The 23,299-nt window shown below is 41.9% G+C and overlaps 1 protein-coding gene across 2 annotated transcripts in view; it reads right to left on the bottom strand.

Moving 5' to 3' along the window:
• LOC119846366 (E3 SUMO-protein ligase RanBP2-like) overlaps positions 1 to 22,478 on the bottom strand; it is a 62,753-nt gene extending 40,275 nt beyond the window's left edge. Inside the window, exons 1-13 of one of the 2 annotated variants that reach the window (XR_006279477.1) lie at positions 22,098 to 22,381; positions 17,680 to 17,747; positions 17,022 to 17,133; positions 15,405 to 15,557; positions 11,275 to 11,505; positions 10,678 to 10,823; positions 8,244 to 8,436; positions 7,427 to 7,517; positions 6,067 to 6,276; positions 3,110 to 3,288; positions 2,852 to 3,027; positions 1,502 to 1,625; positions 880 to 1,041 (exon numbers count right to left, since the gene is read on the bottom strand). Coding sequence is in view for 1 of the 2 variants with exons in the window: in XM_038379984.2 (XP_038235912.1) it covers positions 880 to 1,041; positions 1,502 to 1,625; positions 2,852 to 3,027; positions 3,110 to 3,288; positions 6,067 to 6,276; positions 7,427 to 7,517; positions 8,244 to 8,436; positions 10,678 to 10,823; positions 11,275 to 11,505; positions 15,405 to 15,557; positions 17,022 to 17,133; positions 17,680 to 17,747; positions 22,098 to 22,169 (1,917 nt within the window). In the remaining variant the exon portion in view is untranslated. Of the gene's footprint in view, positions 1 to 879; positions 1,042 to 1,501; positions 1,626 to 2,851; positions 3,028 to 3,109; positions 3,289 to 6,066; positions 6,277 to 7,426; positions 7,518 to 8,243; positions 8,437 to 10,677; positions 10,824 to 11,274; positions 11,506 to 15,404; positions 15,558 to 17,021; positions 17,134 to 17,679; positions 17,748 to 22,097 lie in introns of both variants that reach the window. The other variant, XM_038379984.2, reaches the window with a different exon arrangement.
• Between the last annotated feature and the right edge of the window lie 821 nt (positions 22,479 to 23,299).

Raw genomic sequence — 23,299 nt, forward strand, 5'->3', positions numbered from 1 at the left:
TGGGGAAGGTAATATCTTTTATTGGACCAAGTTCTGTTGGTGAGAGAGACAAGCTTTGGAACTTACACAGGTCTTGAACTCTGGGTGAACTCGAAAGCTTGTCTCTTTCACCAACAGAACTTGGTCCAATAAAAGACATTACCGCACCCCTCTCTCTAATATCTTGGGGGGCCAAACTGGCTACAGCTACACTGCATAGTTTTGGAAGTGTCAAGTTAGAGTCACAAAACCCCTTTTACTCAACAGCCCAGGGGTTAGGGTACTCACCTGGGATGTGGGAGACCCAGATCCCTGTTGGAGCTGTTATACTTAGTATAAATCAATATTTACTAAACCAGAGACACACTGAGAATGATTCTATGCCCTAATGGTTAGGGCACTCACCGAAGAGGGAGAACACCCGGGTTCCAATCCCTACTCTGGGGAGAAAAAGGAGTACTTGTGGCACCTTAGAGACTGACATTTATTTGAGCATAAGCTTTCGTGAACTACAGCTCACTTCACCCACTCTGTACTCTGGGGAGGTGATTCAAATCTGGGTCTCCCGCATCCCAGGTGAGTACCCTAACCATTCGGCTACTGGGTAAATGTGGCCATCAGTACTACTTCCTCTGGAGTTTTGTGAATCTAGCCTAAAATTTCATTTGCTTTTATTTAAAGAAAGTGAATAGTGCCCAAAATCAAAACAAAACATTTGGTTGACCCAAAATGAAGTCTCTTCCAACTTTAGTTTACAAAAAATTGTGTTTCATATTGACACAAAACAAGATTTGAGAACTCTCCCCCCTCAAAACAACATTTACTTACACAGTTCTACAACAGAGTAGGTTTCAGGCTGCTTCCAGCCCCTCAATCTAATCCAGCTAGTTATGTTAGTACCTGAATATCTGCACTATGGAAGTGTTTGAACAAAGGATCAATAGGTTCAGGAACACTTTTCTTCTTTTTGATTATTTCCAGCATAGGCAAAACTTTTTTCCAATAATAAACACTTCGTCCAATGTATTCCCTTTGGTCATAGAAAGAGTTTAGACTACTGCCCTGTGAAGGAAGCAGAATAGAAGAGTGTTTATTTTAAGGAATTTCAGCTATCATTAGATATTATTCAAACTGTTAACTTGCTTCAACTACAAACAGTCTTCAAAAGCTCTGGTATTATCTTATGCACCTCTGACTCCTCAGGTGAGCCTCATCCAGTCTCTGTACAAGCCTACATAATGCAAGCAACACATGCAGCTAGAAAAAAAGTGAGATTTTAAAAGAAAGGTACTAAATGTCTATTGGGAAAAGAAACTCAAAAAGTTATTTTGTTTGGCATAACATGATCAAGTGAACAATTACTACATTTTCAGTTTATTTCTACTAATTGTTAAATTGTGCCAAGAATGATAAAATATTTTACAACAATGCGAACAGAAATATGTAAGTTATAGAAAGTTTAAGTTACAGAGTTAATTACTTAAGTTATAATAAACGTAAAAATATTTTTTGCCAAACTTACTGTTTTATGAAGACATTTTGCCCAGTGAACAATTAGGGCAGGTTGAAGTCCATGTTTCCCTAGTGCTCTCAGAGTGTTTATTTCATGCTGGACTAGAAGCCTTAATTTTGCTGCTGTTCCTGGTCTGAAAAGTAATGAAGACACACTGCCTAATTAGCCCTCTCTGTTTTATGGGAAATTTTTGCTTGTCAATCCAGTATAATAATGCAGAGAAATTATTAGTATCATGCAGATTATTGGTTTTAGTCTCTTTTTTGCCTCCCATTTGCCATCTCTGCACCCCACACAGACCCTGAAGGATTTAGGTAGGCCTGTGAGGCCAGTTAACATACTGGCAGCACCTAACAGAAAGAAAAAGCCAGGTATAATTGATAATGAAGCCCTACAGGAGAGGGACTGGGTGGTAATTATAAAGCCAGTAAGTTTGCAGCAGAAAAGGACTGCAGGGAAAGAGCCTGCAAGTACTATCTGGGGAACAGAAGATGTAGGAAGTAGTCCAGGGAGGCAGGAAGGAGTCTGAGGGAATAGACCTTGGCTGCCAGCTACAGGGTCTGTAGGCTGGAACCCAGAGTAGAGGATGGGCCTGGGTTCCCCTACCAGCCACCATGGAAGGTGAAGTGAAATCTCCTGAGATAAGTGTTGTAAGAACAACAGAGCCCAGCGACAGATGGAAGATCTGCTATAAGGTAATTGGACTCTTACACAGGAAGCGGCAGACTAAAACATAATCTGGTTGAAGGGCCAAGTTGCAGGAAGAGAGACCACTGAAGTGACAATGGGCAGGGGTCACCTCAGGGAGTCAGCTGCTTTGCCACACCCAGCTACAAGGAGATGCTCCTGCATTGAATGAATCCCTTTACATACACCAATCCATTTCTAAAGGTATGTTGCCATTGCAACTACAGCTGTGATTGTAGCACAGGTAGGTATACTGTACTAGCTTTAATCACATGTAACAACTATAGTGAAGAGGTGGTGGCATGGACTTGTATTTGGGCTAGCTGCCCAAGTGTACTTGTGTTGCTATCCTGCACTGGAGCCTGTGACACCACATTTTCACTACTGTTACCTTTACTGCTTAGTTTAAAGATAGCCTACCCATGGTATAATGACACCTTCACTTGAAGTATAGAAATACCATAGAAGTCTCTTTCAAAACTCTCTCACATTTTTTACAATCAAAATTTGAGTGTCTAAGATTGAAGGTGTTGAAATAAAGTACATGCCACAAGAATCTACAATTACCTGATTAATAGTGCTAAAATTCTCATGCTGGAAATGACTTAGATTTAGTAAAACGTAAAAAAAAACAAAACAAAAAACACAAGAACACAAAAAAACTCCACTTACATTGTTTTTTTGTGAATAAGGTTATAAACAGCATCCCACCAGGATCTCTGCCTTTCACTACAGAGCTGTTTGCTCACTGGTAGTGGTAAAAATTGAGGCTGATGTGAACTGTAGTGAGTATTAAATGTCTCTTGTAATTGTAAGTGGCTAGTAAATATCACTCCAAGTAGAAATACCTGTTTTCATAAAATAAATACATGTTATACTGTGCAAATCTCCATAGCATAGTAAATTTCAGTGCTTAAACGGTTTCCTTACTTCGAGGTCCAATATACAGATTGTTTCAGGAGCATTGGTCTCAAGTCTTGAGGTTTCCTGGGGCAAGTGAAAAAGTTGTTTTAACCACTTGCGTATTGCAGGTAAGACTGACATGGAGTTCCACTGTAAACCAAGCCACGTAAGGTGCTGGAGACAACCATTGTGCACTCGAATTGCGCCTAAAAAGAAACAAATGATTGTTTACTTCTAAGATCTGTATCAGCAGTATCTATGCAAATGGTAAACTGATCAAAACTGCATCTTATTCCATTTAAAAAATTCTTAAGTCATGAAATGTTTAAAAAATGATAATCCAGCCAAACATTTTGGTTTCCTGCCTTTGAATCTACTTCTCTTTCTATGACTAAAAAAATTATCAATTATTTATGCCCCCAAGTTCATTCCTCAGAAGCAAAGATATCCCATGTGTTATCCCTGGAGGGGATATATATTTTAAATATAAAGATGCCATCACGATCTTATGTATGCAGTATTGTTGTAGCCATGTCGGTCCCAAGTTATTAGAGAGACAAGGTAAGTGAAGCAATATCTTTTATTGGACCAACTTCTGTTAGTGAGACACACAAGCTTTCGAGCTCATATGAGTTCTTCTTCAGATCTGGGAAATGTACTCCGAGCATCACAGCTAAATACAATGTGGAACAGATTGCTTAGCATAAGTACTTAACATATTTCCAGGGACCATTAAGGTAAAGTGGCCAATTAATATCCCTCCAGTCACGGGGGAGAAAGGAGGGGGACGCTGCTGCACGTTGTTAGTGGGTTACAGGATGGGTGAATGCTTTTCATAAAGCAATCACTCTATATCTGACCCATCAATCCCCACCTGCAAAGGAAACGTGCACAACACTTTCAAGAGAGACTGGGAGTGTAAATTCATAACTTTGCTAGACACTAAAACCAACAGACTTGCTTGCTTTATTACAGAAATCTATAACCCCTCTAACAACCCCCCAGGCTGCTCCCCACCACCCTGTGACTGAAGGGGTGTTAACAGGCCACTTCACCTTGAAAGGGGTTAACTACTTATGTTAAACAATATGTTCCACCTTGTATTTAGTGAGACACTCTGGGTAAGTCTACACTGCAATTAAACACAAGTGGCTGGCCCTTGCCACCTCACTTGGGCTTGTGGGGCTCAGGCTGCAAAGCTGTTTCACTGCAGTGTAGATTCCCAGGCATGGGCTGGAACCTGGGCTCTAGGATCCTGCAAGGTGGAAGGATCCCAGACCTTGGGCTCCAGCTTAAACCTGAAAGTCTGCACTGCAGTGAAACAGCCCCATAGCCCGAGCCCCATGAGCCTGAGTCATGTCATGGGTTTTTAAATGGCAGCATAGACATTCACTCAAAGTACATTTCTCGGACCTGAAGCAGAGCTCTATGTAAGCTCGAAAGCTCGCCTCTCACCAACAGAAGTTGGTCCAATAAAATATATTATCTTACACACCTCGGCTCACTAATCAGCATCTTAAAAGTTTTTGTCTATGTTTGCCTTTCTAAGCACTCAAATAATTACCTATGCTTTGAGAGTGGTAAGTTTGGCAGAGGAGGGCCATGAGCAGGTGACAGAGCATGAAAATGCTAAACTTCACTGCAAATGAAGTCTTATTACCTCCATGATTTTGCTTTAAAAGTTCTGATATTGTAGAATTAGATAGCATTTCAGACATCACCTCAGGCATCGTAAGCGTACATGCTGTTTCAGCCTTAAAGGTTAATAATAGTCACATGGCAGTATCCCAATATTTATTGCATTTTAACCACTCCCATTCCCAATCTCCATTTTTTTCACTGAATAAAATGAATGTAAAAAGAGCAAGTTTGTTTATTTTAGCTATCAGGTGAATAATGTACGTTTATATTGGGGCAAATAAGTTTATAATTTAAGACCAACAGCTGCAAGCTTTCTTGAACATTACACATTTCATAAATAGACAAAATGTGAGCTAGTTGGAAGCTGCCAAAGCAGTTTAATCAAGGGTATGAATTGTTTTTTTAAAAAAAAAATTAAGACAGTGCTTGAACACAGACAGGTATAAAGGATTTACCTAAATTACCAAATTTTCTGAAGCTGACTCCACAAGCAGAAGTGTTAGTTTGTAGCTAACAGCGCTATCTTAACTATAAGTTTTTAATTTAGAAGCAAACAATTAAAGAGATATCCATTTAGGTCACCTTTTTATTTCTTCAATTCCCTTTTTGAAACAAGATTTGTGTAAGTACTTATTCTGCCAGAACACAGCTGTTTGACCAACTCTCCAAAGTAACTACCATTTCAAACTGACCATCCAGCCAGGACAGGCCAGTAAGTCTGCACAACGCACACTATTAAGATGAAAGTAGGGATGCTAGAGAAACGGTATTTAGAACTGCAAACTCACTGGCCTATGGAATACCTTTCCTCTAGATCTAGGTGTCATCTCTGTAATAATGCATACCCTGCCATTATCAGAAGTTCCCAAGTTAGCAGTCCTTTATTTTAACAAAGGGGTTGCTAATAGATTATCCTCTTCAAAGAGTTATGGCTCTTGAACGAACTTCCTCTCTTTTTTGTCTCACAGCCAGGTTTAATGATCTTCTACAGATACTCCAAGGCTAATATCTTTCCCCTCAGGCATTTCTGTGAGAAATGGGTTGCTTGCCTGAGGCATCTGTTTTCATATTTGATAAAGTCTATGTTATACCATGTTGCAGATTGTCAAAGTTGCTATTTGTATAAAGGCTATTTATCCTTGGTTGCAGTCTATTATTTGCAGGATTTTTCTTCAAATCAGAAGAAACATCACACTAAGATATAGTGTGCGTCCGATAAAGTGAGCTGTAGCTCACGAAAGCTTATGCTCAAATAAATTTGTTAGTCTAAGGTGCCACAAGTACTCCTTTTCTTTTTAAGATATAGAAAGTAAGCATAAGTGTTCTTAAGGGATGCTTCTTACCAATATCATATCTTGCTAGATCCACATGGTCTGGTCCCTGTATACAGACATTTCTGATATTATCAGTGCCAATGAAAGTTCTCTCTCTAGGAACTCCATTCTCAAAGAGTGCATCAAATAAAGTAGATTGCCCACTTTCGTTTGCAAAAGACTCCACAATCTCTTTATAGAAGTCTTGCTTGCCATGGCTTAAGTTTAGCAGCATGTGACCTGTAAAGCAAAACATATTCACGCAGAATTATTTTAAATACGAGTAGTGCAGTGAATTAAGATTGTTTAGTAGCAAGCATGTCTCATCAAGTCATTAATCCAACATGTCAAGGATTAAAGATTATGGGTGAAATCCAGGCCCCAATGAAGTCCATGGAAAAACTCCAGACATCAGTTGGGCCAGGATTTTACCCCACATGTTTTCAAGTCTTTTTCATGCCACCCTTTGTGAGGCAGTCAGACCAAAGAATTCTTAAATTCAATCATCTAAACACAAAGATATGGAAGTCTTCGTAGTACTAGTATAACAAATAGGAAAGCCAGAATTATTGGTACTCTGGGGACCCTGGAATTACCTTCACTATGAATTGCTATGACTTAAGTAGAATGGTCCCTTGCAGAGGAAGGAAATTTCTGAAAAGCACCTCATCCTGAAGTCCTTTAACCACAATGCATTCCCACAGTACAGTCCCTAGCCTAGAATTTACAGTTTAGGTTAATGACAAAGAAAAAAGGTTTCAGAGTAGCAGCCGTGTTAGTCTGTATTCGCAAAAAGAAAAGGAGTACTTGTGGCACCTTAGAGACTAACAAATTTATTTGAGCATAAGCTTTCGTGAAGTGAGCTGTAGCTCACAAAAGCTTATGCTCAAATAAATTTGTTAGTCTCTAAGGTGCCACAAGTACTCCTTTTCTTTTTTAAAGAAAAAGGTGGCTCAGAAACAATGGATGGTGTGATGGGGAAGGAAGACGTGGTAACAACAACAGGAGCAGGGCATAACTGTTAATGTCTGTAGGGGCTATGGCAGAAAGGATTTTAAGGAGACTGAGGTAGCGACTTCAAAAGTTTTATATCTATTCAAAAATGTGAAGGAATTTTTGTATTTTAAGAATGTTGAAACAGTTCAGAAATGAGTGCAGTGCACTGCTAAGCTAAGAGGAAGATATGGGAACTTAAGTGTGTCATGATCAGACTCACTTTTTATACAAACCTACTTGAAGCTTTGAACATTTTTCATGAATTTAAACAGCAAAATGTTTAATTATGTATACATTTCAAATCTCTAAAAAACCCATCTCTTGTATATACCATTTGGAAAAGAACATATTACTAGTTTTGTTTTAAAACAGTTGCAATTAATATTCTTGTTACCAGACTGGCTCTGTCGATCACAGGCTAACATTTCCAGCATATCTTGTCCAGCTTGATCTGCCTTTATTAGTTTTGTCTTTGGTCTAGGGACCTAGTGGGAATTACATGAGAGTCAGGAACCAAGAAGTTACTGCTTCAAAAGTTAAACTCCCCTCTAGCTTTTTGTTAGTTAAATAGAAAATCCAAAATTTATGTTTATTGAACATGAAGTTTAATATCATGGCAAGCTACTATTTTTCAGTTAGTAGACACCTCCTTCCGGCCCCCTAAAAAGTTCTTCTTAATTAGCATTTATATATGTATTTTTGCTAGATATCTCTGGGAAGTGTAAATTAATAGCAAAATTAAGATGGCATGAATACAGACTATTCCCAGATTACAGGTGCCAAGGTGGAAGGAGATATTTTGATTTAATAAAGTGAAGGATTGAGGCTCAAATTCTCTGCTGTGTCCACAACACGCTGGGTGTGGGGCTCACATATAAAAGAATCTGTGTCTCCTCAATGCTGAGGCCAATTTTACACTGGCAGGTACATGGTGTTGTGTGGTCTCAGAGGAAAAGGTGATACATCTGAGGTGATAAAAATGCTAACCAGTTAGAGCCTGATTACTTCTGATGAGAGCAACAGACAACACATACACTCACCTACCCCAGATTTTCTACAACAAACTGAAAGGTGGTAAAATATTCTTTAACAGCTGTAAGACATGTACATAGAATTGCTGCTCATCTGAGAAGAACTACAGTTCAAAATAAAATAAAAATGAGTTCTATATCAACTACTGCATAATAATACAAAAACTGAAAACAGCTTACTTGAAAAGCTATAAGGTAACACAAAGCTGCCAGTTCAGATACAGCTCTCCATTGCTTCTCATTGTGCTGGGCCATTTTCAACAAGAGAGTTCCAGCATACAAGTAGAAGTGACCTCTCATTTCCAGGTATGTAATAGACAGCTCATCATTCCCATTCACATGTGGTTTCACAGACTGAAGAGCATGATCAAAACTACAGTACAAACAAAAAGTAATTAAAACTAGGGACAACTGTATACTAGTGGTTTCAGACATTGTTTTGTCAGTAAGATTATTTAACCAGTATGTTTGCATGATAGTGAATCAAATGGCTTGATGCACCAGAATCTCAAGTTTTCAAAGCTCTGAAGTTGTTTTTTTTAACAACTACTCCCATGACAATCTTATGCTTGGATATCTTGTCCCGCAACTCTTAAAGCCATTTTTTTTTTTTAGCAAGGACACCCCCGACCCCTTAAGTCAGTTATCCCACTGGCATCGCCTCAAAAATAAAAAGGAATTCTTCGAGACACGACTGCACCTCATAAGCTGGTGTTGAGATGGGGAGAGAAGAGTGAATCATTTGGGGGCAAGATTAAGAATGAAACAAACAGTAAGTGGTGGTAAAAGGGACATGCAGAAGGTGATTAGAACTAAGTGAGCATATGATCTGAATTAACCAAAGCCAGGAAAAATCTGATTAGACTTTTAAATGAAGGAGGAGGTTCTGCAGGAACTTGAGTAGCAGCTACAGTATAGTACCTGAAGCACACGTTGCACAAACCCCATTCCTGGGAGGTTTCCCAAACGCTAATTAGGGCAAAACATTCTTTAAGTGATCCGACAAGATCAAAGCTCATTTTGGAAATGTTTCAGATGTATTCATTCAAGCCCCATGGGATAAGATGGCAGAAAAAAAAAAAAACCCAACAAACCACACGGGTCTACAGATAATACTGCCAAGAAATACTATTAGATGAGAGGCTATGTTGTAATAGACAGTATCACAGCAGCAAAAAGCACAGGACACTATGTATTTCTCAGCTGGCCACCCATTCGACTGCTAACCAACCCAAACCTGTTTTGCTTCAGATAGTTAGAGGAGATAAAGCAGTGCAAATGATATGGCCTACCCCTTGTCAAGCAATATTTTCCAATCTTACAGTTTGTGTGTCCTAGCAGGCACTAAGTAATCAACTACACACTTGTCTTAAAAAAATCACTTCCTTTAATTTTTTTTTTTTTTTTTTTTTTTATTAAAAACTACTGCACAGGTAATAAAGAAGCTAAGGAAAAAGATGACTGAGTGGTGTTGTAACTGTGGGGGTCCTGATCCAAGAGAGGACTGGTGGAGGGTGGGGGCTAAGCCAAGTTGTAGGGGGGTTGTGGATTGCCATATTCACTTCTGTGCTGCCTTCAGAATCCAGCTCTGAAGGTAGTAGCTGCGGAGTTTCCTGAAGCTGGAGGAGGCTCCTGGAGGTGGAGGTAGGTCCAATCTTCCCAGTGCTGCTGGGAGTGCCCCAATCAGGGGCTCCTAGCTGCTAGTAAGGGCCAGTGGTGGATTAACGCATGGGCCCATAGGGCCTGTGCCCAGTGGCCCCGAACAATTTGAAAAATGGGTGCCCCAGCCCTGGCAGGAGCCATACGGTGAGGAGGGATGGCCTGGGCAAGAGCTACAGAGGCTGGAGCTGTAGGAGGTGGCAGTTGAGCCCCGGCAGGACTGGGGAGGGATTTGGGGGTGAGGGTGGGGAGAGGGAGAACAGCAGCCCAGAGCCGCAGCAGAAGCCCAGCAAGAGCTGTGGGGGCAGCAGCCCAGAACCTAACTCTGGGACTGCTACAGCGTAGAAGTGAGGGTGGGAGTACACCCTCTTCTGCTCTGCCTGTGGAGGTGGGTATGATCTCCCTCTGATAACAGCCATGCCGGGGAAGGACAAGTCCTGGCTGATTTCAGGGAGATCAGATTTCATGGGGAAGGGCCTATTTCACGGTCTGTGACATGTTTTTCACGGTCATGAAATTGGTAGGCCCTACCTATGGTGCTTGAGCAATATTAAGACACACATTGGTTACTGTACAGTCATGAAGTATTCTTTCTTACTAGAGAAGAGACAAGCAAGGAACCATATATAAGCTTATGGGAAAAATATTGCTCTGGGTCTTCAAGCCTAGACTAAAGTGAAGAGATAGGCATCAGTTCCAGCCCAGCAGTCAGCAGACTGAAGGCAGATGCACAGCACCAGCCAGAATAGCATAGGACAGAAGTACCAGCCTCATTGATTACTACAGAGTTGTTGTTTTTTTTTTTTTGTTTTTTTTTTTTGAAGTCAGTCGTTTCCCCTCAACCACCTTTACACTGAAAAAAAAAAGTCTGTTTGATGCTCCACCGCACAGAATGACACCTCTTCACAAGAGATTACTCGAAGTCTTTACAGTAGGAACGTGATGAAGACAGTACCTTGCAAGTGATTCTCTGCTTTCTTGAACATCTCTAGTAGAAAGCGTCATCACCACAAGGTTGGAGTAGGCCAGCAGCAGATCTCTGTTGGTGTTTCTCCAATTACTTTTTTCAGACTCTGAGTCCTGTGCAGATTCCAAATATTCCTAGAAAAGATTTACCAGAAGACACAATTTAGCCACCTTTCTTGGGGGTGGTAATAGTACCATCCCTAGAGCACATTAGTTACATTCACAGAGTATTCCAGTTTGCAAGGTGGCATCTTAACATCTAGTTCTCCCACATATTTTCCAGCAACAAAGCCTCTCCACCAAAGATTGAAGTGCTACACCAACTCTGTTCAAGAGACAAACTCAGTCGTACGTATATACGTTAAGATCAAATGTAATAAAGCATGAAGAGCAAACTGAAGTTTGTTGTACCTCCTTTTGTTTTGGTGGACTTTAGTTTAAAAAAAAAAAAAAGAACTCCTCCATAGGCTCTGTGCTGTCCCCTAGTCCCCCACTACTTGGAGGATAGACACTAGTTCCACTAAAGAACCAGCCTAATATGGAAAACAAGAAATTTTCCCAAAACCACAGTATGGATTTAACAAACCTTAAGCGTCTGTACAACACACGAACACCATTGCAAGCTTGATCGCATAGTAATCTTCTTTTCTGCCTCTCGACAGTGAGCCACCGCATCCTTCAATCTTTTATTTGAACGGTAGAGCTCTACTAGCCTGACATTTACATAGACATCATCTGGTCTGGCATAGAGTTCTGACTGTATCAGATCAAAAAGCTGATTCCATCCATCTTCACCTTTACAATCCAATAACTGTTCCTATTAAAAACAAAGGCAGTGTGTTTTTAGCATCTCATTTTCCTTTTTTTTTTTTTTTTTTTTTTTTTTAAAACACTGACCACATGACAGGACAGTTTCCTTTATCATTCCCTACTCGTAGCTACCTGATTATGCATAGACCAAGTGGTTGAGTGTATGTCAGGTTTTAAGACGTTTATATATGAAATGAGAGTTTGTATAATTTGCTAAGACTTATTTGAGTTTTTAAAAACATTTTTAAAATATTCCTTTACTGAAGTAAGTGCACAAGGAGTCTCCGAGAACTCTGTCAGATCTAGTAGGATTTTGGTTTTACAGAATATTATTTTCATTGTATTCCTATTCTATAGCATTGTATCTAGTCAAGGATTCATTTTTGTTAAAGCAGAGTTAACTTTTAAAAAAAAGACAGACAATTTGAACTACATTATTGCTGGCATACATTAGAAAACTAATGCATTCATACACAAGTCAGACCACAGATGCTTAGTTACCTGAAAAGATCAAATTTCATTACTCCCATTCATAAGAATGGGAGTGAAGATACAAACCTCATGTTGGGAAACAAACGCAGCAACAAAAAAACGTTATTTAAAAAGCAAATATTTATCCAAGTGTTTATTCAAGAGTACAGGAAGTAGGCAACTAGCCAAATGCCATCAAAAAAGCTGCTACATTTGTGCACAATAATCTCTCAGATAGGAAAAGCTACACAAGAAAATGTCTGTGATGGACTTCTGACATTTAAGTGAAAATAATATTTGTATAGATCTATAATCAATACAGAGTTAGGGATTCTAACAAATTGAGATGTCCACAATTGTTCCCAGAAAACACAAAAACAAATAAGCAAAGTGAGAGAGTTGCTGAGGTTGAGCCTGGAACTTGCTAGGTAGGCAGCCATAAAACAAGATTAAAAAAATATTTCACTAGACAAAGAAACCAGTAACAGTTTAAAGGTCTGCTACTTTGCTACTTGTCAGAATGAGAAGTGTTGTCATGGACCAGGAAGTTCTCCCTACATCAAGTTCTGAAAGAACTCAAATATGAAATTTCAGAACTACTAACTATGGTACGTAACCTATAATTTAAATCAACTTCTGTACCAGATGACTGGAAGATAGCTAATGTGATGCCTATTTTTAAAAAAGGCTCCAGAGGTGATCCCAGCAGTTACAGGCTAATAAGCCTAACTTCAATACCAGGCAAACTGAAACTATAGTGAAGAACAGAATTATCAGACACATAAGTGAACATGATAAGTTGGGGAAGAGTCAAGACGGCTTTTATAAAGAGAAATCATGCCTCACCAATCTATTAGAATTCTTTGAGGGGGTCAACATACATGTGGATAAAGGCGATCCAGTGGATATAGCGTATTTAAACTTTCAGAAAGTTTGACAAGGTTTGACAAGGTTCTTCACCAAAGGCTCTTAAGCAAGGTAAGCAGTCATGGGATATGAGGGAAGGTCCACTCATGAATCAGTAACTAGTTAAAAGACAGGAAACGAAGGGTAGGAATAAAAAGTCCGTTTTCAGTATAGACCAGTGGTTCCCAAACTGGGGTTTGCAGAACGTTACAGGGGGTGTGCCGGAAAAATTTCACTAATGGCGCCCAGAGGACCCTGGGCATTGGAGGCAGCAGGTGGGACCCGGTTGCAGGGCAGACAGCCCGAGCCCCAGGGAGAGTGGGCCAAGGCAGTTGGGGCTGGCAGCCCGAGCCCTGCCCCCGTGAGCAGGGGAGCCAGCCGCACAAACCTCAGCGCTCTGCTCAGGACCTGCAGCCCGAACTCAGTGGAGCTCAGTTGATTGGAGCGGTCAACAGAGTCCAGCAGCAGGAGCCCCATGGAGCGTGGAAGAAATTTAAACTTAAATCCCTGGAAATATTCATTTTTAGAAGGGGGCTCACAAGATTTCACAATTTAGTGAAAGGGCTTTGTGGGCTGTTAAAGTTTGGGAACTATTGGAATAGAGGTAAATAGTGGTGTCCAACAGGGGTCTGTACTGCAACCAGTGCTGTTTAACATTCATAAATGAACTGGAAAAAGTGGTAAAGTGAGGAGGCAAAATTTGCAGACGATACAAAATTACTCAAGATACTTAAATCCAGAGCGAACTGCGAAGAGTTACAAAGGGATCTCACTAAACTGGGTGGATTAGGCAACAAAATGGCAGATGAAATTCAATGTTGATACATGCAAAGTAATGCATATTGGAAAATATAATCCTAACTGTCCATACAAAATGATAGGATCTAAGTTAGCTGTTACCATTCGAGAAAGATCTTGGAGTTATTGCAGATAGTTCTTTGAAAACATCCGCTCAATACACGGCAGCAGTCAGAAAAGCTAACAGTATGTTACGAATCATTAGCAAAGTGATAGATAAGACGACACAAAATATCAATGGCTCTATATAAATACATGTTACATCTACATCTTGAATATTGCTAAAATGATTATGGGTATACACCAGCTTACATATGAGGAGAGATTAATAAGACTGGGACTTTTCATCTTGGAAAGAAGAGACAACTAAGACAAGATATGATAGAGGTCTATAAAAAAAAAATCTTGACTACTATGGAGAAAGTGAATAAGGAAATGTTATTTACTCCTTCACATAACTTGGAGGGCACACAATGAAATTAATAGACAGAAGGTTTAAAAGATGCAAAAAGAAATACTTCACACAACGCACAATCAACCTATGGAACTCGTTGTCTAGGGAAGCTGAAGGCCAAAACTATAAGTGGGTTCAAAAAAAGGGACTAGATATGTTCATGGAGAATAGATTAATCAATGCTATTAGCCAGGATGGTCAGGGATGCAATCCCACGCTCTAGGTGTCCCTAAACTCTGTGCCAGAAGCTGGGAGTGGGTGCTGTGACATTCTGTGAATTCTGGGTGCTGTGACACAGTGCACTGAGTCAAAGTGCTGCTCAGGTTTGACCCAGCTGCCTCTCCACCATAACGACAGGGGGCCAGCTGAGAAAAATCCGAGTGGCACAGCAACCCTATGCACCAAGCTCCAGCAACAACTCAAGCAAATTTGGCCCAGCTGAAGTTTCAGTACCCGGTGATGGGATGCAAGCCATGAAAATGTGGTTGATGTCACGTTCTCAGCTAAGTACCCCTGCCCCCAATACCCTGGCCCACAGCCAACTGATCCCATCCATCCTGGTCCCCAGATCTTTCCCCACTGTACCTTAGGCCCTTGTCCCCCAATCTCCCCACTTTGCCTCAGGACTCGAAATCGCCTCAACACTTTACTGTCTGCCCCCCAAGGGATATGTATGGGGGCTGTGGTATTTTGGGAACCATCAGATTGCTGCCCTTCCCCATAGCTCCTATGCCCCAATATCCTTCCCCCAACCCTCCCACTGCACCTCCCCACTCCTGCCATTACACTTTCCCCCAAACTCCCAACTCTTTCCTCACTACCCTTCCAGACCTCCTAGTCTCCCCACCTCACTCCAGGCCCCCTGATCCCCTCCACACGTTACCTTCCTTGCCCCCCTGCCCCCAAGGCCACGTGAGAGGGCTGTGTGTTTCTGGAGGATGGCTCAACTCACTTCCCCTCCCCCAGGTGCCAGTGGGGTGTTCCCCACCTGTCCACATCTGGCTGGAGTATCTGGAATCTTAGCTCCAAGCATCCTTCCCCCATCCCCCGATGGACCCCTGTGGAAAAGAGAAGCATTGACCTGTCATGACCCACAGACCCATCAAGGTATACAAATGGGTCCTGAGCCACAAAGATTAAAAACCACCAATTTAGACAAACCAAAAAGCTGGAAGTGAGATGAGATGGACAGGCCAATCTGTCTTGGCCCTAGCTTAAAATAACTGCATGCATGTTAGAACTTCGTGATTATAACACATCTCAAAATTTCAGTTTACCTTCAGTCTGTAAACAGCAGGGCTTCCAGGGAAGAGTTTAGAAGCTCTCTCAACCCAGTATTTTGTTCTTCCATTTGTAACATCATTGTCACACAATAATTCCGCAATCTTCAGTACAAGATCTTTTTGTGTTGGGTTCAATTCCACTGAACGCTAATATTTCATCATCACCACAAAAAAACCAAACAGCTGTTATTTTTGTAGTTAGTATGAATTGTGAAGAATTTCAGCATATAACTAGATAACCAGAACAAAAAACTACTCAGATTACTCAGCAATACTCATCAGTACGTACTTTTACAGTTTTAAGTGTGCAGTGAAAGCAGCTTCAAAAATCTGTTATAGTACTACACTAGGCAAGATGTTTTGGACATGTTTTTAATAAGCTTATTTTTCAAAAATTTATTAGGTGAAGAAACATACTGGTAGTTTTACAGCTTTATATGCTTATGGAATAAGTCAGACCAATGCGTTTTGATCCTGATTCTGTAATGCAGTACTGTAATGCAGTTTACTAGCAATTGGAATACACACCATAAAGTTATAGGGATCCCTGTTAGGGAATCCCAGGGCAATCTTGATGCCTTATTTTGAAAAGTATTCTACCAGCCTAAACTCCCTATTAATCAATTTTCAGTGTGGGAAGACGTTAATGGTCGGGTTTCTTAAAGATCAACTCTAGGACTGATACAGTAACTTCTGTTTAAATTTTCTTTACACTTACTTAGATATTGCATCAATAGTGAATTTCCTCTATTTCATTCCATGTTTTTAATTTGTGCATTTGACAGTACTGACCATAGTCAATTTTGTTTTCCCACGGCTAGCAAGTTAGTTTCCTTCTCTAGTTTTGCTGGTCTTTAACACAGCACCAGGGAAGAGAATACACATTTTGAGAGCGAGAAAGAGGAAAATATAACAAGAATTACAAAAAGCTGTCTCACAAACTCAGTGCTGCAAGAAAATGAGCTAAAAGTCTTATTACAATTCATTAAAGGGTTAGACCTTTTATGAATATACAGTTACATTAGATAGGATAAAGTTCATAAGGACTAAATCCTCATGCTTTAGAACATAAGCCAGTCAATCACCCAAGATTAGAAGTTAAAATTCCCCCATAGGCACATTATTTCTTAACTGTTCATCTGAGGGACGGTAAGGGAAGACAAAGTGGGTATTCACCCATGAAAGCTTATGCTCCAATACATGTGTTAGTCTATAAGGTGCCACAGGACTCTTTGCCGCTTTTACAGATCCAGACTAACACGGCTACCCCTCCGATACTTGGTAAGGGGAGAGTTGTACCTGTCCCTGAAGAAACAGCCATTGTCCAGACCAGATCAATCACTGGTATGATTCGTGACTATTTTTACGATGCACGTTAGGTGAACTAACATAAGACCCAAACCTGCTTTTCTACAGATATGCCAGAATGTTTTCAAGTTAGTAGAAATTTTTTTTTTTCCAGAGTTAACTTAACATGTGCGGAGGTCCATGGGTTATAAAACTGAGGCTTTCTAGTAACTTAAGCTGGGAAAGAGAAATAAGTAACACTATCCCTTCTGGGATTCGTCCATAATTCAAGAATCATTTGATTTCATCACTTTTACTTCTTACCTTATAGCAACCCACAGCTTTTTCTATGTTATCTTCAGCTTCATAGAGCTGGCCCAGAAATTTGTGCGCCTTGGGATCTCTCTCTTGTACATTAAGATAAGTAGATATATACCTGTAAGAAAGCAGTTACCATATCTGTATGTAATAAATAATTCTGAAACAAAACCTGAAACAGACAGTTAAACAACGTAAATAGTTCACTGGTGCTCTGGACTATGAGGGCGAAGAGCAAGCAGTGTGTTTAGTTTCAGGTATCTGTTCTGGGGCCTCAAAAAAAATTAACCAACATTATTCTGATATGAGCCATCATTACCTGTTTGCCAGCAAATATGTGTGTCTAATAAGGGAGACTTGTGATAGCGAATTACTTAGAAACAGTAACTTACGGAAACTAAAATATAAAGTTCTGCTATGCTGTTTGAATGACAGCTGTCTGAATAAAGAACACTTTTCAGTCCCTCATTTCCAATTTTCCTTCAGGTTTCCCCATTAGTGATTCAATGGATTTGTATCAAGTAAGTGCTATCAACACTGTCTGAAAATAACAGTTTTGATCATTCAGTATTAGGCATCAGAAATTGCTTTGCAACAATACCAGTATCCATTTAATTTCTATAGCAGTAAAGCTCTCTGGAGGACAGAACAACATATATTTTACCTTTTAGCAAGTTCATACTCTTTCGCTTCATAATAGAGTTTAGCAAAAAAGAATCCTTTCATTGATTTCTGGAGGAGAAAAACATTAATGTTATGATAAATAAGCTTAAAATGTTTAATAAGTCTATATTTTTGACCCAAAATGGCTTAGACCAAGTTCCCAGTTAACATATACTATATTAAGTGACTAAACTTGAGACATTAGTTATCAACCCTAGTCCAGTTTTTCATTTTGGTCTGTAATATTCTCCCCCATAACATCTTTGTAGAGAAAGACCTAATACCATACTGATGGTGTACATTTGGGAAATTAAGGCTACCCAGTGAACCAGAGAAATTCATTGCTTGGTTGTAATAGGAGCACTTCTGACAGGCAGCTAACAAAAACAGTGAATGGGAGACAAGATGGGGTAATTTTGGCCACAATTAGTACGCTTACTGCTGGAAAAGTTTGTTACACATCCATCCACCAGTAAGGAGATGATTAATTTCTAAAATTATACACTGCAACAAGTCTGTCATCAAACACTGATGTTTAAATATGACACAGGAATCCCATAGTATTCCCAAACTACACTACTCTTGATTACTCCCTGATAGTTCTCCCCAAAGGGAAAATTTCTGCTTGTGCCACAAAGATATAGTTGTGGCCTGATATTAATACACATGTTCTGCAAGGGAAGGGAGAAGCAGCCAAAAGTACTTTCTCTCCATTCTACCACCCACTGTATCTCTAACAGTAGAAGATCATCCTTATGCCTCAGTTGTTCCTGTACAGAATTGCTGGAGCAGGAACACAAGTGAAACTGACTAGCTCCTGTCATGGCTGCTGTGGAGCAGAGGAAACAGGCACTTCTTGAGAAAACAAAAGAAGAAAATGGAGATGAAGACTAACAAAAAGGAGGGGAAATGAGAAAAAGCAGTGAGGTTATATCTTTTTATTTAATGGCAGAGCATCATTGTGACTATCGAGATCCTTTCTCCCTGGACCAACAGAGGTGACATGCACATGCAGATACTACAAACTCAGGCATGAAGGGGAAGGAAGGAACACCTTATTTCTCTAGCAACTCATTTTGGTTAAGTGGAAGACCAACGCTCATAGGATAATGAAAAAATCCACCTCCAGACCTGCTAAGTGAGAGTGAGTATCACTTCAAAACAGGGTTGTTGGTGAATGAACAAGATTAAAACGTAAAATGGATGTCTCTGAAAAGTCTCAAAGAAAAAAGTAAAACCAGAAGAGGTGAAAGATGCAGAGAACCATGGAAGAAATAAATAAAAGGACACCAGTGAAATCATTCCAGAAAGAAGTGGGTAAAGAATGACAAAATAAATGAATTGCTAATTAAACACTAAGTTTTGATTTTTGTAATTTTTTTGCTACAAATTTAATTTCACTTGTAACTGTAGCAAAAAGAAACAAAGCAAACATGCAACCCTTTTCATCTGTATGACGCTGTAGGAGAATGGTTCAGAACATACAGCCAGAAGCAGTTGATGGAGCCAAAGTCACAGTGAAAATCTATGATAGATACCATGTCTGTTTAAAAGGATATTTAGTGCAAGAGTAATGCATCCGATGAAGTGAGCTGTAGCTCACGAAAGCTTATGCTCTAATAAATTTGTTAGTCTCTAAGGTGCCACAAGTACTCCTTTTCTTTTAGTGCAAGAGTGTATCCCTTCTCTGCAATCTGGGACTTAAAGACAAAATAAATCCCAAGACGTACTTGTTTGACTGTAAACTCCTTGGAGCACAGACCAAAAAAATCTCTGTACTCAAACAATAAAGTGCCTACAGAGTATGGAAACAACTGATAATTGCTCGTTTTTTCCTCAACAATTAATTCAGCCAACAGTAATTTCTACTCCTCTATCAAGGAAGACAGAAGTAGAAATAAATACTTTAGATATAATGAAGTTTTGGACTTTTACATGCAAATTGGGTCCAGCCATCAGCTACTGGCAAGCCTCTAACATGGCACCAACCGGACAGAGCCAAGTACTTTTCCTTCCTACTCCTTTCAAAAGCATATCCATCAATGCTAACAAAACCAATCTAAGATCCTATCATATTTCTACTGGAAGTCCACTTAACTTATTTCTGAAATACTGGCATCAGCTCAGGAATCTTTACATTTTCTCAAATGTTTTAATAGCACCTGTTCATAAAAGGATTGTATTGTGGATCCCTTTCCATATTCACAATTGGAAAACATCCCTGTGATAGCTACAGCAATTGCTTATTAGAGAGTTCGAGACTAGAAAGATTCAATGTATTTTTAGTTTTCTTTAATGCAATTTAGGACCTGGAAACCAGGAGAGTCAAAAATCACACGACTAGCCAGATCTCTGCAAGCCGCCAGCAAATGCTCTGAGGAACACTGGTGGTCCACAAACCACAGCTCCAGAACTACTGTATTAACAGCAAATGAAGACAACCCAAATAATTATCTATAAAGCATGTAGGGACAAGGTTTTATTGGACACCAAATGCTTCTCTGGAAAGTGGCTGAACTACTGAGGCAGAATTAAGAATGGTAAGAATTTCTTGGTTTGTCTGTATCATTAAGTTCTCAACCACAATTTTTAAAAAAAGAAAAAAAATACAACTTTAATCACATTTAAGATCCAGGGCAAACATAAAATGACCCATTACATTCTAAGCAATTCCAATCCCTCAACTTTCTCAAATCACTCACTAGATATTAAATTTCTCTGTTTCAGCACAAAGATTATTTATTTTTGAACCAAAGCATGCATTTTAATTTTTTTACCCTTTAATAAGACATGTTTAGTTTTTAATCTTTTCCATAAATACTATATTATTGGACAAATGTGTTTGATAAGTTTGAAAAGGTCTGGTGAGCCACATTTCTTTACAATTTCAAGGGATAGTTAATTTCAGTCCCTTCTTAATTTTACAATATAGGACAAAGGAAGAATGAGAAGTATCTATTTTCCATTGTTTACTTTGTGTACTTACTATACGATCAGCTACACCATTACCCATGTAAAGTCAGCATTCCCTGTTTGTGTGGGTCTTTCGCACAGTGAATAGGCGCAAACATTAAAAAAAGTGTGATGTAACAACAAATATCTGTTAGGTGTAACTTTTAAATTGAGTAATTTGTTGACATTGTCTCTGTTGTAAAAGGCATCTGAATCCTATGACTTTCACTATCAACAAAATCTCTGCTTGCATATTTTAATGAGATAGTACCAATACTGTGTGCACAAAGCCTGCCTAAAAAGATTATACATTAAACGCACTGATGTGCCTACAAAGCAGTACATAACACTGTTAAATTTCCTGCCACTACCATATAGAGCATTTACTGATGAGACTAAAACTACGGAACAAGTGTTAACAGTCAGGTTTTAAGCATGAGATTGATCTCTGGCTTTTCAGAATTAAATGCCTATGTTAAACTATATCCGTTTGACCACTGGTGATCTGGAGAACATCTTCTGGGGTCTGCAGAGAGATAACTGGTGACACAGAACTAACTATAGTTTTCATTTCCAAAGTGCATTACCAGATAATGCGTTTTCAGCTAATTCCATGTAAACAATTGTGGTGGTTGCAATGGGGTTGTTACAAGCCCATGAACAAGCAGAGAGCTAGGTCAGCCACTTTTTATTAAAGTTTTCACGTTTTGTGAAAAAAGTTTGAGCCCGTGAACTACTGCCCTACAGATTAATAACTTTGAAAGCTAAATTGCACGGCTTTTGTTTTTTTTGGTTAAGAGCAATAGCAGTCTTTCAGACAAATCAAATCTGCAGCATCGCATTAGCGACTTAAATCCTTTCCTTAGCAGAAGCAGCAGGGCCAGCTTCCCTGCACGATCCCGTCGCTCTCCCTCAACTCAACCGCGGAGGGACGGACGGGCTGAAGGAGATGCGCCCACAGCCAGGAAGATGACTCAGACCCGTCTCGGTTAGAGTCAGGGGTCCCGGCTGCTACACTCGCCTCCCAGCCTTAGCTACAGCCCCGCCCCCACAGCCAGGGCAGGGGCCCGGTGTTGCAACCGGCCCACACAGCGAGGGAGGCCGGCGGGCCCCGCCCACACCGAGCGAGGCCAGGCCGACGATGTCGAGCGCCGGGCTCCTGTCAGACACGGGCCCGGGACTCGCTGACGCGGGCGGGGGGCCTACTCCGTGGGGCCCCGCCGGTGCCGGAGCGGGGCAGCCGCCCCGCGCAGGCACCAAGTCCCTTCACCCCACCGCCACCGCCACCGCCACGGGGGCGCCAGCAGCAGAAGGCGCCCAGCGGCGACCGGCCCCCGCCGACGGACTCGCCCCACGCCCCGGCCCTCGCTACTGGGGAACAAGCCGCCGCCCCGGAGTCACCCGGGCGGGGACCCCCCACCCCCTCGCGGGCCCGGCTCCGCTGGCGGAGCTCGCCGAGGCGCTCACCTCTTTGGGGGAGGGGGCCGCGGCCTGCGCCGAGGCGATGTACCGCTCCACCTCGGCCTTGCTGCGCCTCATGGTCGTGGCGCGCGCAGAGCGGCCGGCTGGCTCGCTCCCTCCCTCCCTGAGCGAAACACGAAACGCCGCCGCCGCGAGCCCCCCCGCTCACCAGCCGCCCTCGCGCTGCGCCCACAGGCGTGCGTGTGGGGGCGCCCGCGTGCGTAACGCGGAGCGCTACGTGTGTGCGCGTCGTCACCGCTCGCGGAAGCGGAAATTACGTAGGTCAGCTGAGCCGCCCCGCTCCTCTCCTCTCCTCTCCTGACTCTGGCCCTTCCCCTTCTCCGCGCCCGCGGCGGCGCGTTCTTTGCCCAGGCACAGTCCCCGGGAGCCAATCGCAGCGAGCGTTGGGGCTGGTAGGCGGGGGGGGGGGGCGCGTGCCCAGAACCCACGTGCACAAGTGCCCGCCGCGCTGGCTGCAGGACATCTTCAGGGCTAACGGGGAAGGCCAAGGCCTGTCACCTGTGGCGGGCCTGGTAATGGTGTAAACCAGGGGGCTCGGGCTGGAGCGAAGAGGCGGGTGATCCGTTGCTGTCCGTGGCCACTGGCGGCAGGACAAGACGGGAAGGGGGCTCAGTCTGCAGCCGGGGAGGTTTGGGTTAGATCTGAAGATAAAACTTTTTTTAACTTCGAGGGAAGTTGAACTGTGCAACAGGCGGCCCTGGAGTCCCTGCCCTGTCTCTGTGTGTTGAAGACCCGGCTGGACAAGCACCTGTCAGGGGTGGCCTGGGGTAACTCACTCCTGCCTCAGCGTCCAGGGGCTGGACTGACGTCCCCCAAAGCCAGGGGTGAGCTGGAGCCGGTTCGCACGAACCGGTTGTTAGATTTAGAAGCCCTTAGCCCGTTCTAAAAGGGCTTCTAAATTTAACAACCGGCCAGAAGTGGCGCCTTAGGCCCCGACTCCGTGGGTGCTCCAGCCCTGGAGCATCCAGGGGGAAAATGTGATGGGTGCAGCGCACCCCCGGCCCCAGCTCACCTCCGCTCCGCCTCCCCCCCCCCCCGAACCTGCTGCCTCGCTCTGCTTCTCTGCCCCCCTCCCCCGCAGGTTTCCCGCCAATCAGCTGTTCGCACAGGAAACCTGGGAGGGCTGAGAGGCAGGCAGCAGCTTGGCACTCAGGCCCAGGAAGGTGGAGGCAGAGTAAAGGTGAGCT

This window comes from Dermochelys coriacea, chromosome 1, assembly GCF_009764565.3.
Source record: "Dermochelys coriacea isolate rDerCor1 chromosome 1, rDerCor1.pri.v4, whole genome shotgun sequence".
Taxonomy (NCBI): Eukaryota; Metazoa; Chordata; order Testudines; family Dermochelyidae; genus Dermochelys; species Dermochelys coriacea.